General features: G+C 43.1%; 1 protein-coding gene across 2 annotated transcripts in view; it reads right to left on the bottom strand.

The window, feature by feature from the left end:
* Positions 1 to 206: 206 nt before the first annotated feature.
* The window catches only part of WDR35 (WD repeat domain 35), a 41,600-nt gene continuing 27,337 nt past the window's right edge, over positions 207 to 14,469 (bottom strand). For both annotated transcript variants that reach the window (XM_060233557.1, XM_060233565.1), the window contains 8 exons: positions 13,702 to 13,848; positions 13,176 to 13,308; positions 10,311 to 10,421; positions 9,037 to 9,201; positions 7,655 to 7,795; positions 6,056 to 6,212; positions 2,002 to 2,242; positions 207 to 1,594 (listed from right to left, as the gene is read on the bottom strand). In XM_060233557.1, the coding sequence (XP_060089540.1) occupies positions 1,444 to 1,594; positions 2,002 to 2,242; positions 6,056 to 6,212; positions 7,655 to 7,795; positions 9,037 to 9,201; positions 10,311 to 10,421; positions 13,176 to 13,308; positions 13,702 to 13,848 (1,246 nt within the window). In that variant the 3' untranslated portion in view covers positions 207 to 1,443. The remainder of the gene's footprint in view (positions 1,595 to 2,001; positions 2,243 to 6,055; positions 6,213 to 7,654; positions 7,796 to 9,036; positions 9,202 to 10,310; positions 10,422 to 13,175; positions 13,309 to 13,701; positions 13,849 to 14,469) is intronic.

Below are 14,469 nucleotides of genomic sequence, written 5' to 3'. Positions count from 1 at the left end.
CTGATTCCACTTCTCTTTCCTGCAGTCCTTCATCCACAAAGGCTCTCAGACCTTGCACCAGTTTTTCGGGGAAGGAGAGGACAAGGCTTATCTACCTCCACAAATGCCTTGTATTGGTGGTTCATAGGATCCAACCCACTGTGTACATTTGACTTGTTCTTCACAAGCTATCTTCTTGTAGAAAAGCAGCACGTAACTAGAGTCAATAAGCAAAATATTGATTTATTTCTTTAACAATGGCCATATTTATCTAAAGATTAACAAATCACACCTCTAATGACATTCAGAGATCAACTTCTGTATACATACATTTCATTATCCACTTACAAAGGAAATATGGTCCTTTTTAAAACTGTCTGCTTTAGACAGAGAACTTATACATGTGCAAACCCATGGTCTCCCAAGTTACACTGTTGTAATTCAATGGTTAACATCTAGCTTATTTTCCAGAATTCTTTGTGGGTGCTGGAGCTGGTATTATGTCTCTCCATTGCAAAAGAACTGAGAATGTTCACTTGGACCACGGAGCCTACCAAATGTTTATTTAGTAGTTAATGGTAGATAACATAAAAACTGACAAACGCAAGAGAGAGGACCTCTTATTCAGATCCAACAAGCACCATTATAAATGCAGAGTCAGGATTACAAGTGTACATCCCCACTGGATAGGGAACTGCACAAGCAAATGGGTCCTGCATGCATGGTTTTCCTCTCCAAGAACTGAGAAGAAACCTTTCAAAACACTTAAATAGGCACTTCACTCGTCTCTGACAAAAAAGTACATCAATAAGATGTCAGCTGTTTTGAAACAGCTTGACACACAACTCAGACACTGTGTGTGGATCAACAATGTCTTCCTCGTTTTTTTGGACCTTTGGTCTAAGTAACACATTTCAGTAACTGTGCTTAGAAAGCGATATCAGCATAATTATTTTATGCAACGTAGTTGGGCTGTTTTCCTTCCTGCATAAAGTGGCCAAAGAGAAAATGGACTGGATTCTACCACTCTGGTTAGTTAAATACAGAACCTTCCTCTGGACCAAGGGATCCTCCTCCTTTTTTTTACTAGAGAAGGACTCCTTGTGTTGGAGGATTAGCTGGCCAGAGTGGCAGGATCCCAACTTTTTTTTTTTTTGGCAAGGATGCCATTTTAACATTAGTATTAGTATACTAAGGATGATGGCCTTCAAAAGGACAGAGAAAACAAGGCAATTATTCACTTTGTTTAAATCCTGTACCTAATTTACACTTAGAGAGTAGCCTGCCAGCTTGAGGCTGTTTCAGAGAAAGGATTCAAATTAGTTCAGTTTTTTATAGGCTGGGATGAGACATAACTCACTTCTGAGTTTATTCCTCCCTGTACTTGTCTTAATAGGGCTTCTAAACATTTCTGAACTTGCACTGGCTGTGCATACCAATAGGGGCATTCACATTTCCCTCTGATCAGGACACTGAACTGTGGCAGAGAGGGCAGAAGTTGTAATTGCTGATTTCTTGGGCCTGCACACAGTGCTTGCAGACGCTGCACATCCAGAACTGATACTCTGTGATGGGCCTTCCTGTAGCAACGCAGGTGGGAAGCTTTCCTTCTCCCCTGTTGGGCACGAGGGAGAAAAACAATTATTATTAAAAAGGCATCTACATGAGGGCGGTCTTGTCATTAAGGAAAACATAACAGGTAGTTTTACTCAAATGGGTAATTTCAATTGAGAGTCCAGTTGTCAACAGGCCTGGAGAAAAATGATCTGTCCCTTTAACAGAGGTTTACAGTACAACCCTAAGCAGAGTTATACTTTTCTATGCCCATGGGCTAAGAAGGATCTGCTTAGGATTGCATTATTACTGTGTAGAAATGGGCAGTAGAAGTTTTTATGGCAGGGAGGTAAATAACATCATCTTGTTATTAACAGTGCACAACAGTATTATTAGCAGCACTTTGGCAAATAGATGCATCATAAGATTCTATCACAGTTACTGCAAGAATAAAAGCAGCAGGCTTACTCTTCCAGAAGACTATCCAAGTCTGATTTCTTGCTACCTTTAGGACAATGTTTAGCGAATATCTGCAGGGCAAGGTCTTCATACTGCTCCCTTTGTTCTGGACTAAGTGTTTCTAAAGACTCAAGTTTCACAAAAGCTTTTGAGCAGGTACCAAAGGCTCTATTGGCACATGCACAGAGAGCCAACAGAGAGTAAATCTCTACTGCAGGAATAACATCTTCATAATCCCGCAGATGAAGCGCTGTAAAACAGAGAACAACATGGTTATAACATGCAAATATTCTACATTAACAGTGTCATCTTTTTCCTGATTTATACTAGCTAGAGGAGAACAGGATACTAACAACAGGTTTGACCAACTAAACCTTTTGGGTGCCCTCAATATATTCAGGCATTGCGGATCTATGTTAGTGCAGCTTCAGCCTTACAGGAGCAGAATCACATTACTGAAGCAGTCCCACCAGCGTGACAGTTAAGCATGAACAGCCTCAAGGCAAAGAAGGAATGTGGCTCAGTCGGAATCCTGGGTTCTCCTGTGGCCGGTACCAGCCCCAGCAACAGAACAAGAGTACTCCAAGGAGGAGGAGGAAAAGGAAGAAGAGGAGGAAGAAGAAACTGCGTTTATATCCCACCCTATACTCTGAATCTCAGAGTCTTAGAGCAGTCACAATCTCCTTTACCTTCCCCCCCCACACACACACCAAAAGACACCCTGTGAGGTGGGTGGGGCTGAGAGAGCTCTTATAGCAGCTGCCCTTTCAAGGACAACTCTTATGAGAGCTATGGCTGACCCAAGGCCATTCCAGCAGCTGTAAGTGGAAGAGTGGGGAATCAAACCCGGTTCTCCCAGATAAGAGTCTGTGCATTGAAGCACTATACCAAACTGGCGGAGGAGGAGGAGGAAGAAGAGTTGGTTTTTATACCCCACTTTTCTCTACCTGAAGGAGTCTCAAAGCTGCTTACAATCACATTGTCTTCTCCCTGCAACAGGCACCTTGTGAGGTAGCTGGGGTTGAGAGAGTTCTGAGAAAACTGTGACTAGCCCAAGGTCACCCAGCAGGCTTCATGTAGTGGAGGAGTGGGGAATCAAATCCAGTTATCCAGACTAGAGTCTGCCACTCTTAACCACTACACCACCAAGCAAAAGAGATGGTGTAAGTTAAAACCCTGAAACCACTGGCAAGCTAAAAATGATTGTTCCTCACCTCTGCCTATGTAGCTATGACAGCACAGAGGCTGGTGCCTGCTGAGTGCTGCTAATTACGCTGCAGTCAGCCACCAATTACTAAAGCTCCCTGATGGGTCTGCTGCCTCCTGTTTCTGACAGCTGCTTCTGGGCTCAGCGCAGAGTCCAGCAAGGGTGTGCAAAAGGTTTTGCCAGACCCTGTGCTGAGCCCAGGAAGAGCTATTTATTTTCCAGCCTCTCTCCTGATCTCATTGCAGGGGGAAGGCACGATTAAAGCTGAATCACCAGCAGCTGGGAACAAGCTGACCTACCAGCTGCTCTGCTAGCACGTCAGTGTCTTGACTTGGAGCCGGAAAGTGATGGCACAGGCTTTGGAGGTAGTAATAGGCTATGCCCATCAACTCCTCCTATGGCACCAACCAACTGGAAGCAAATCAAGCCCCAATGGCACTGCTAGTACCCCACGGGCTTGCCTTGAACCTGGACAGCAGCAGCACGGGTCTGAGAGGCAACGATGGAAACAAGCCATGCCCATTGCCTCCTCCTGCACTTCCGGTATCTAGGATCAAACCAAGCCCTTGACTGTACTGCCACAATCAATATCGTGGATCACTTGGGCAGACTGCTTGTCCTATCTGCGTGAGGATCCCAAATGTTTCCACGATATGCTTTCCCTCTATCTGCTCCTGTGACTTGCTCCTGTGACTTGAATGGGAGGCATGACATCACTATTGCAGCCAAAAGTTGTTAATTCCATATATATATAAAAGGTAAAGGTAGTCCCCTGTGCAAGCACCAGTCATTTTTGACTCTGGGATGACATCGCTTTCACAATGGGCGTTTTCGCACTCACCTTCAGCCGGCGCGACCCCCCTCTTCACCGCGTAGGATCTGCGCGGATTTCGCACTAAACGCCGCGGAGCAGCCGGAAGAGCCGGAAACTCCCAGCGCTTTTGCGGCGCAAACGGAAACCGCCAAAAAGCAGTTTCCGTTTGCGCCGCGAGTTTCCGGCTCTTCCGGCTGCTCCGCGGCGTTTAGTGCGAAATCTGCGCAGATCCTGCGCGGTGAAGAGGGGGGTCGCGCCGGCTGAAGGTGAGTGCGAAAACGCCCAATGTTTTCATGGCAGACTTTTTATTCTATAGTGATCACTATTTCTTGGTTGTAGGGCCCAGACCACCATTCCTTGGATTAATACTCTTTCCTGACAAGGAACTCCAAGGAGGTCTTCCTCTGTTTGGTGCTGTAGTTCTCTTCTCCTTGCAACTGCACAGTGGCTCTCATGTGGAACCCAATGGTCCAGACATGCATCCTTCCTACCAAGCACACTATGGAACTGGCTGTTTGCTATGATGGTCAGGTTTGTCCTAGTGGTCCTGGTGTCAGAAGGGTGGTTGACTGAAGGCTGTCTGCATTTGTGCTGCCAGGGTGTTCAATGCTAAGTCTGTAGTTGCAGGGCTCATGCAGGCTTTGCACGTAATGGTGTGTTCTGAGGAGTTCTGTGGCCATGGGTTGTGCATGGTATGTGTGGTGAGTGAGATGCATTAGGGAAGCATTCTGCCACAGGTGTGCCAGATTGGTTCCTTCCATGTATGTCTGTTGTGAGATGAGGCACTACTGGTGTGCAATGTATGGTTTAGCTCATGTTAATTGTGTTGCTATGGATGCAGTGAGTCCTCACTATTGCGATGCTGTTTTGTTTAAAGTAAGAGCACCGTGGTGCAGTGTTAAAGCTGCAGTACTGCAGTCCTGCTCACGACCTGAGTTCAATCCCCGGCGGAAACTGGGTTTTCAGGTAGCCGGCTCGAGGTTGACTCAGACTTCCATCCTTCCGAAGTTGGTAAAATGAGTACCCAGCTTGCTGGGGGGAAAGTGTAGATGACTGGGGAAGGCAATGGCAAACCACCCCGTAAAAAGTCTGCTGTGAAAACATTGTGAAAGCAACATCACCCTAGAGTCTGAAACGACTGGTGCTTGCACAGGGGACCTTTTTTACCCTTTGTTTAAAGTAATACTATTTTGCTGCTAACTTTGCTGTTGGGAACGCACAGGATCTCAACTACTGTGATGCTATTGCAGTATGTTGCTGCCAGAGTACTAGTGGGACCACTAGTGGGACTTGAAATTACACATATTTTACTCATTTTATGTACGTTAGCTCCCCTGCGTACTCTATTTTCCAGGATTTTATATTACTTACATTGTTATTTGTACTGCTAAATCTGTTTTATGCCAATAAAGACTTGTTGTTAGTGGGACCACTGGATGAGCATGACCGGAAGCCAGATTAATCTGAGTGAAATGCAGGTTCTGTTTTGATCAGTTAAAAATGCCTTGCACCTAATCACCAGAATCCAAATTAACAGAAGCAGCTTAGTGCAAGCAAAAAGAAGGGCATGTATATTTCCCCCCATCAATGTGAATCAGAAAAAAATCTTTGAAGGAGTTTCTGTGCACACTAGAGCTCTTACACACACACCAAATCACAGACTGGTGCATGGCTGAAAGGCTAGCATAGTTTTATCATCTCTGATAAAATGGGCAATGTCCATTCACACATGCTTATCCCAAAGTAAGATATCTGATGGACATTGGGGGCTTCCATGGGTTTCCTGTTATGCAGAGAGCTGTCCGTGTCATACAGAAGAGAACCCTGTAAGCTTCCATGTTCACATTTGAGCCCTACAGTAGAGGTTTGGGATCATGGCCAGATTTCCCTTGAGAATCTTCTTGGAGAAACTCAGATAAACTGAATAATTTGTGTAAGACACAAGTACTGAACTTAGGTGAAAACTGTAACCTGAGCTGTTTGGATACATGGACGATGAACTTGAAGTCAAAACAGACAACAGCAACAAGAACTAAGCCTACCAGTCTTCATGGCTGTATCTACGTAGCCTTCATAGAGCTGTCTTTGGGCAAGAATAAAAAAATGGTATGCCTCAGCTCCTCGCCAAGCATTATCAATCAAACGACTGTCTGAAGAAAGAACATCTTCCTCAAGCAAACCAGCTAATGCCGAAGTAGCCTGAAAACAGAAATACAGTAAAGAGAAGCCTGAATCAAAGCCTTTTTTCTATGTTCTGAGTAACTTTGTCTCTTTTCTTCATTAAGAAACTTAAAACAGCTTCTCCAATATATGAATTTCGTATATTGGAGTTACAAGTCAAGATATGATTTTTCCAGCTACAAAGTCACTTGTATGGCCACGAAGTACACACTTTGGGAAAAGTTTACAAATGCAAGCAAATCAATTCCAAATGTTTACTTGCTGGACAATATATATATTCTAAAATTGAATACGTTTGCTTGGATGTGGGGCTCTAATATACAGATAATCTTCCCTGCTTATGTCATTAACAGTGTGGGGATGCAACACTGCACATTCAAGTGCTAGCAAGGGGCTTAAGATGCAAAATCTTGACCTTTCCCCCAGCTAATTAGGATTCTAAATGAGATACACATAAACAAATGTTCTATATGAATTCTGAAGAGTTGTGAATGGAGGAAGAGTGTCTGTGTGCGTACATGTGCTCCTGCCCAAGGCTCTTCAATGTATTTCTACATTCAACACCCAGGAAAACTATTTCCTAAATCAATATATCTAATTCTGACCAATTGCACTAGAATGTGAATCAAAAAAATCTGCACAATAGGGCCAGACAGGAGGGATCTTTCTGGAAACCTGGAAGAACCCCGTTCTGCAGAAAAATATAAAAATTGAGGAAGAAAGGGAAGAGGGGATTTAAAAATCCCAGACCTTAAAAAAAGAGATATTGTGATGTTACATTGCAAGACCTCACTTGTCATCTTTAGAGCTGCCAAGCAGCATCTGAGCTGCATTGGCAAAAAGTAGGAGAGGACTACCAGGAGGTAAATGAAAAAGCTGGCTGCGGAAGGTGGGTGTTGAACATTGGCAGTGTTTGGGCTGTTGCTGCTGCCCTCTCCTCCCTCCACTTCACTTGCCTCCCCACCAGCTCCTCCTCCTTGCTACCAGGAAGAAAGAAAGGGATGGCTGTGGGGGGGGGGCAGGATATGAGTGCTTAACATGGCAGTCTTTAGGTTACGAGGGATCCCAAGCAGCCACAAGATCACTCCAAGCCCAAACACTACTGGTGCACAGCCCCCATCTCCCAGAAGACTCCTCTTTCTTCCCTCTTCTCTGGTGTTACCAAATGGTCTTGGAGGTCAGAGTGCCAGCAGTTTGAGCTGAGAAGGTTTTCAATGGTTTTCAGTGCATGACTCTCCTGGTTGTTCTAAGTCTATAGTTTCCTTCCTGGCAGCAGAAGGAACTTTCCCATGGGTTTCTTGTGGGTCTGCAGTTGTAGGATTCTAAACAACAAGTTCTAGGGAGAAGTTATGAGGATGAAATATAGGCTATCACCGTTTGTATAGTACATTTTAATGTATCTTGTAAAGGTAAGCCTTGCCTTTATGTCAGGGAAATGAGCAAACATTTCAATACTGTACCTCTGAAGTCTTTCCTTTAATTTTTCCCCTCTGTGCATTTTTCATTTGTTCATGATACTGTTCAACAAGTAAAGCTGACATGACATACAGCTTTTTAACTCGCAATGGTTTTGTCCTCTTTTTAGCTTCATCATCAGCAATCTTTTAAGGATAAACATTTTTAAAATTACATTGCTACAAAGTACAAGCTTTATTTTTCTTTTTGCCGTTCAGGGCTGACAGACTGAACAGTCATAAAAGAAAAGCAACAAAAAGTGCATTTATATTACATGTGAGTTAATCTTGCAATTAATTATCTCCCCAGGAAAAGGTCAAACTTGAAAAATAGCAATGAAAGGTTGGATACAACTTGTAAGGTCCTTCAAGGGAACTGCTGTTAATAAAAAATGCACACAAACCTATGTGCACGGAAACCCTAATCTGACTATAAAGGGCTTTGTTGCACAAAAGTCATGTTCTGAGAAATGCATACATTTATCCCCCGACCTGAAGATGCGCTACTGCAGAAAATAAAACTAGGAATACTTCTAAGCTTTATGTATTAACAAATGTACTGTAGAATTCCTATACATTTTTCATAAGTATCCCAGTCATCCCACACTGTGTCCAGTACAATGAAGTTTCTGTTGTTCTGAATGAGGAATACTCTCCTCCTTACAGATGAGGCTGGTGGCTTGGGAGCGTGTTTGGATTCAACCTAGCAACTGCATCCTGAGCTGGTATCTGTTGCTCAAAGTGCATTTTCAACTGGTATATCAGCTAGGCTATTTTTGCCACAAAATGGGACTGGATCCAACAGAAGGACTTGTGTGAAAAGGTTCCTTGATCTTCCCAGCTCTCCCCTCTCTAACAGCCATTTCTGACTTCGGAAAAGTTTATTCCCCAAGTTTCATGACCCATGTGGAGTAACAGTCAGATGGGTTAGGAAGCTGCAGTGAGGAAGGAGGAGGTGAAATCACTCCCTTCTGTTGTCAGCAGAGCTCTGCTCATACAAGAGTCTGAGATGGGGACCTTAAGGGCCAGGTACATCTCCATTAAGCTAACTCATCTGCTGAGGCCCTTTCCATGGCCTAAAGCCTTTAGAGATTAACCAGCTGGATGCCTGAGACTGGGACTTTTGCTGCAGTGCTGCCCTGCTTATGCTATTCACTCCCTACTCAACTTTGCTTGGAATTTTCATTGTCATCATTCGGGCACTAGGTGACATATACACTATTTACCTGTGGTTTTAACTTCTAAATCGGGGGTTGCTTCTGACAGACAGATTTGGTTGTTGGTGCTAACAAAAAGAAAAGCTTTGTTGATTTGTTCTATTGTTTTTATTACATCTGTGCCCTGCAAAATCCATACAATAAACAATAAGAAACAAACAACAACAATACCTTGAACATGAGCTTAGCAGCATCAAAGAAATAGTTGGCTTTATAATAGAGTTTGACAGCATCAAGTGGTTTGTTCTTTTCCAATAAATGAGATGCGTATCTAGCTAGCAGGGAACCAATCTCTTTCATATTGTGTTGCTTAGCCAGCTCAACAGCTTTCCTCCACTAGGAAAAAAGGCAGCAATCATTAATATTACATACAAATCTGAACGTATACCAAGGGACAGAAGACTGGAACTTAAGTGCCTTGTTGATGAAATTCATATTTGTTTGTTTCAGGCATTTGCATCAGAGTCAAAGCTTGAGAGCTGCATGGGTCAAGGTTTCAAAGCCCACAAGTACATCCCATTTTGGGGTAGTATGCTGGGATCCAATACTCATGCCTGGCAAGTCATCCTCCCATACCCTGGTAGCAGTCCATGTTATTTAAGGATGGCACTGCACTAGAAGCCCTTAAGGCCACTGAGCTATATACAAACTCCTAGGAACATTTTGGGTTCATGGAGATACAAGGGCTTTAAACTAGTAGTAGCTCTGACAGCAAGCAAGCTCTGTCTTCCCTGTATGGAATAAAGATATAATTGCCACTTAGCAACACAATCTAATGCTTGTGTCTCTGTAATTGGGACTGAGGTCCCTGTATCAGAAATACATATCAGTCAGCATGTTGCCCCTTTTGGTATGTTACATAACAGTAACAGAATTAACAGAATGTACAAAAAATAGGGGCCCACTTCTGAACATTCTCTTCCCTTTAAGACTCCAACTCCATATTACTTTCCAGTCCTCCAAAATACCATTCAGGCACTTTGTATCATTTAACACTGAAGACACTATTCATAATTTTTAACATTTATAAATGTATAGCAACATTGAGCAACAGGCTGTATAAAGCTCTCATGGCCACTTCACACAGTATGCAAAGGCTAACTAAAATTTACCATCAAATATAAGTTTATGAGGAATGGTAGCCAGCCTTCATGATGACTGTGCTCTGCAGCACTTGCATTTACAAAATGGTGAATGCCAACAAAATAGTGAATGCCAATTTTGTATTTTGGGCAAAGACTTTAAAAACACTAGCTTTACAGATAAAAACAAAAGTTATTCAGTACTCATAGCAGAAGAGAGTGTAAGCAGCTGATCAGCAGGAATCCCTAGATTATTAAACTGTAAGTTATTAAATACCAGCTTTCCAGAAAAAGTGATATTGAGTGGAGCCATGATGATTACATACAGTTAATGTCCCATCTGCGCTGGGCTTATATTTATACCTGATTGAGATGTACACAGCAATCTACTGCTTCCTTTGGTCTGTTACATTTGAGAAAGGCTGTTACAGCTTGTTCACACATGCCAACTGTAACAAATTTATGGGCTATATCCTGCAAGAAAAAAATAATAAATTCTATAAAAGTAGACTTCTCCATTTTGTCATTTGCAGTATCAAGATAAAAACAAAATCTTTTAGAAACTTAATTAAGATTGAGTCCAGTGGCACCTTTAAGACCAATAAATGCTTGGTATAATTAAGCAGTTGTGTGCAAGCTAATACCCAGAATTAAACTTTTTGGGTCTTAAGGGTACCACTAGACTCAAACTTTGTTCTGGTGCTTCAGACCAACACAGCTACCCACACAAATCTACCTCTTAGAAACTTGAATACTAAACAAAAATTACTTTGGCATATGTTCCATAGCAAGATCAGAATACCCTGAGGTGAGGCAGCTGTCAGGGCCTGGGACTTCCGGAAGGCCCACTGTTGGTAACTAGGGTTGCCAGGTCCAAGTCAATAAATATCTGGGGATGCTGGGGGTGGAGCCAGAAGCAAAGTTGTGACAAGCATGACTGAACTCCAAAGGGAGTTCTGGCTATCACATTTTAAGGGACCATACACATAAGAAGATAAGAGAAGCCATGTTAGATCAGGCCAATGGCCCATCCAGTCCAACACTCTGTGTCACACAGTGGCCAAAAAAATTATATATATATATACACACACACACACACATATACACACTGTGGCTAATAGCCACTGATGGACCTCTGCTCCATATTTTTATCTAAACCCCTCTTGAAGGTGGCTATGCTTGTGGCCGCCATCACCTCCTGTGGCAGTGAATTCCACATGTTAATCACCCTTTGGATGAAGAAGTACTTCCTTTTATCCATTTTAACCTGTCTGCTCAGCAATTTCATCGAATGCCCGCGAGTTCTTGTATTGTGAGAAAGGGAGAAAGTACTTCTTTCTCTACTTTCTCCACCCCATGCTTTATCTTGTAAACCTCTATCATGTCACCCCACAGTCGACGTTTCTCCAAGCTAAAGAGTCCCAAGCGTTTCAACCTTTCTTCATAGGGAAAGTGTTCCAGCCCTTTAATCATTCTAGTTGCTCTTTTCTGGACTTTCTCCAATGCTATCATATCCTTTTTGAGGTGCAGCGACCAGAATTGTACACAGTACTCCAAATGAGATTGCACCATCGATTTATACAGGGGCATTATGATACTGGCTGATTTGTTTTCAATTCCCTTCCTAATAATTCCCAGCATGGCGTTGGCCTTTTTTATTGCAAACGCACACTGTCTTGACATTTTCAGTGAGTTATCTACCATGACCCCAAGATCTCTCTCTTGGTCAGTCTCTGCCAGTTCACACCCCATCAACTTGTATTTGTAGCTGGGATTCTTGGCCCCAATGTGCATTACTTTGCGCTTGGCCACATTGAACCGCATCTTCCACGTTGATGCCCACTCACCCAGCCTCAACAGATCCCTTTGGAGTTCCTCACAATCCTCTCTGGTTCTCACCACCCTGAACAATTTAGTGTCATCCGCAAACTTGGCCATTTCACTGCTCACTCCCAACTCTAAATCATTTATGAACAATTTAGAGCATGGGACCCAGTACCGAGCCCTGCGGCACCCCACTGCTTACTGTCCTCCACTGCGAAGACTGCCCATTTATACTCACTCACTGCTTCCTATTACTCAGCCAGCTTTTGTTCCACAAGAGGACCTGTCCTTTTACTCCATGACTCTCAAGCTTTCTAAGGAGCCTTTGATGAGGAACTTTATCAAAAGCTTTCTGGAAGTCAAGGTAAACAACATCTATCGGGTCTCCTTTGTCCACATGTTTGTTCACCCCCTCAAAGAAATGTAACAGGTTAGTGAGGCAAGATCTTCCCTTACAGAACCCATGCTGAGTCTTCCTCAATAACCCGAGTTCATCAATGTGCCTACTCATTCTGTCCTTGATAATGGTTTCTACCAACTTTCCCGGTATTGAAGTCAGACTGACTGGCTTGTAATTTCCCGGATCTCCTCTGGAACCCTTTTTAAAGATGGGGGTGACATTTGCTACCTTCCAGTCCTCAAGAACGGAGACACCTTTTAAATGCCTCCCCTTGATTAGAAATAATGAAGGATAGGGGCACCTTCTTTGTGGGCTCATAGAATTAGATGCCTGATCCAATCTTTTTGAAATATGGAGGGTATTTTGAAAAGAGGTACCAGATGCTACGTTGAAAATTTGGTGCCTCTGCCTCAAAATACAGCCCCCTCAGAGCCCCAAATACCCATGGATCAATTCTCCATAGGGAATAATGAAGTGCCCAGCAGACATTTCCCTCCCTCCCCCCTGCTTTCTGATGACCCTGAAGCAGGGGGAGGGCCTCCACACTGGGGGATCCCCTGCCTTCACCTGAGGATTGGCAACCCTACTTCATACCCATTTACCTCTCCTGCCACCTGCCCATTTCCTTTCAAGCATTCCACCACATGTGCTTCTATCTTCCCAGTGGGGGTACTTCTGGTGACCACAGCAGCAGCAGCACTACCAGCTAAACACACCAGCCAGTGTTTGGGGGAGGAAACGGCATTAATGTAGTGCAGGCAGCTGTGAGCATGCACTGTGCTGGAAGGCTTGTGAACAGGGGAAGGATGCAGAGTGAGGTGGGGGGACACATAGCTAGGTGGGTTGAAAGGGAAGCATGAAGGGGCCCCCCTGGACACTTTCTGCCCAGGGCCTCCCAAAACCTGGAAACAGCATTGTTTGGTATTAGCCAAGATGAAAAAAAGGTTATTTTTTAGTAAAGCCACACTTAGGGTGATCATTGGCAAGCAGTTTTTTATACTTACAGAAAGCAACTTGTTGTTTTCTGGAAGAGAATTGGCCAAGTCCTCTAGCCCTTGATAGTCTTCTAACATATAGTAACATTCAGCCAAACGTTCCTGGTTTCTTCCTTGGACATAATATTGAACTGCATTTGCCCTAAAGAGGAAAGAATGACCCGCAAGACCTCTGTCAATCCGTTAATGTGACTGTTTTGTTAAAGCTCTAGTGTCTTCAAATGCATATAACTGGAAGACAGTTAATTTATGCACAAGTGCTGCAACACAACATGTAACATCATTTATTTTGAAAAGATTTATTTTGCATTAAACAACAGGTGGAAATAGTTGGATAAATCGAATGATTCAGTTAGTGAAGAAGAATTCTTTGTGATTCTGCAAAATAAAGTAATAAAGCTTCAAAATTATTAATTGAACTTAATATGAAACAACATTAACCTTCACTCTCCATTCTATAGATAAGAAAAAAATTGAACAAGGTGTGGACAAGGAGGCAGCTACAGCCGTTTAAGACCTCCAGCTTTGACCGTACCATTTCTGTCTATCGGCAAAGTAGTCTCCAATTGCATTATGGGCTTGCTCCAGAAGGCTGTCATCTGCATGTCCTGAGCCAGTTTTCAAAAGCTGCAGCACTCGAAACCCATCTCCAAGTTTTATCCGTAAGCTAATTGCAAGATCTCTGAAAATGTTAATGTGTACAATTTTAGCAAATGCAAAAAGGTCACATCTTCACATGTCCTAAAGTCTGTCCAGAGGTAAAAAGTTTGGAGACTGAGGGCAGCAAAGTGGGTGATAGGCTGAGCTTTGAGCCCAGAAGTTCCTGGTTTAAATGCATCTCAAGCGCAAAGCCACTAAGGGTCCATTAAGAGTCCAATCCTTACTAGGTTGTAAGTCTGAATGAGCTCAGTGAGATTTGCTCTGGACTACACATGTAAGGGGCTTCATCAGAACTGTAATAAGAGTCTCCCTCATGTGCTTTGCAGTTCTAGATGAATGAAAAGCATCACAACTATAAATAAGTTTGCCTATAGTCCACCTTGCTTCTTCCACATTTAAATCTGTTGGTCTTTTCCAGCTCCTTTGCCTGATGGACTTTTTGCTGTTCTTTACCAACAACATACATGGAATACAAGAAGTTTGTTTCATCTGGTGCTCGCACTCCTCAATCTACATAATCAAGATGAACAGTTCCCTTCATTGTCAATCATGCCACTGCACAGTTGGGTGATATTTCTATCCAGGGCTTTTTTTGTAGCAGTTTGGAACTCCTTTGCATATTAGACCACACATCTCTGATGTA

This window comes from Heteronotia binoei, chromosome 1, assembly GCF_032191835.1.
Source record: "Heteronotia binoei isolate CCM8104 ecotype False Entrance Well chromosome 1, APGP_CSIRO_Hbin_v1, whole genome shotgun sequence".
NCBI classification, from domain to species: Eukaryota; Metazoa; Chordata; class Lepidosauria; order Squamata; family Gekkonidae; genus Heteronotia; species Heteronotia binoei.
Note: the sequence above shows the minus strand (reverse complement) of the source record. Positions and strands in the feature narration are given on the sequence as shown.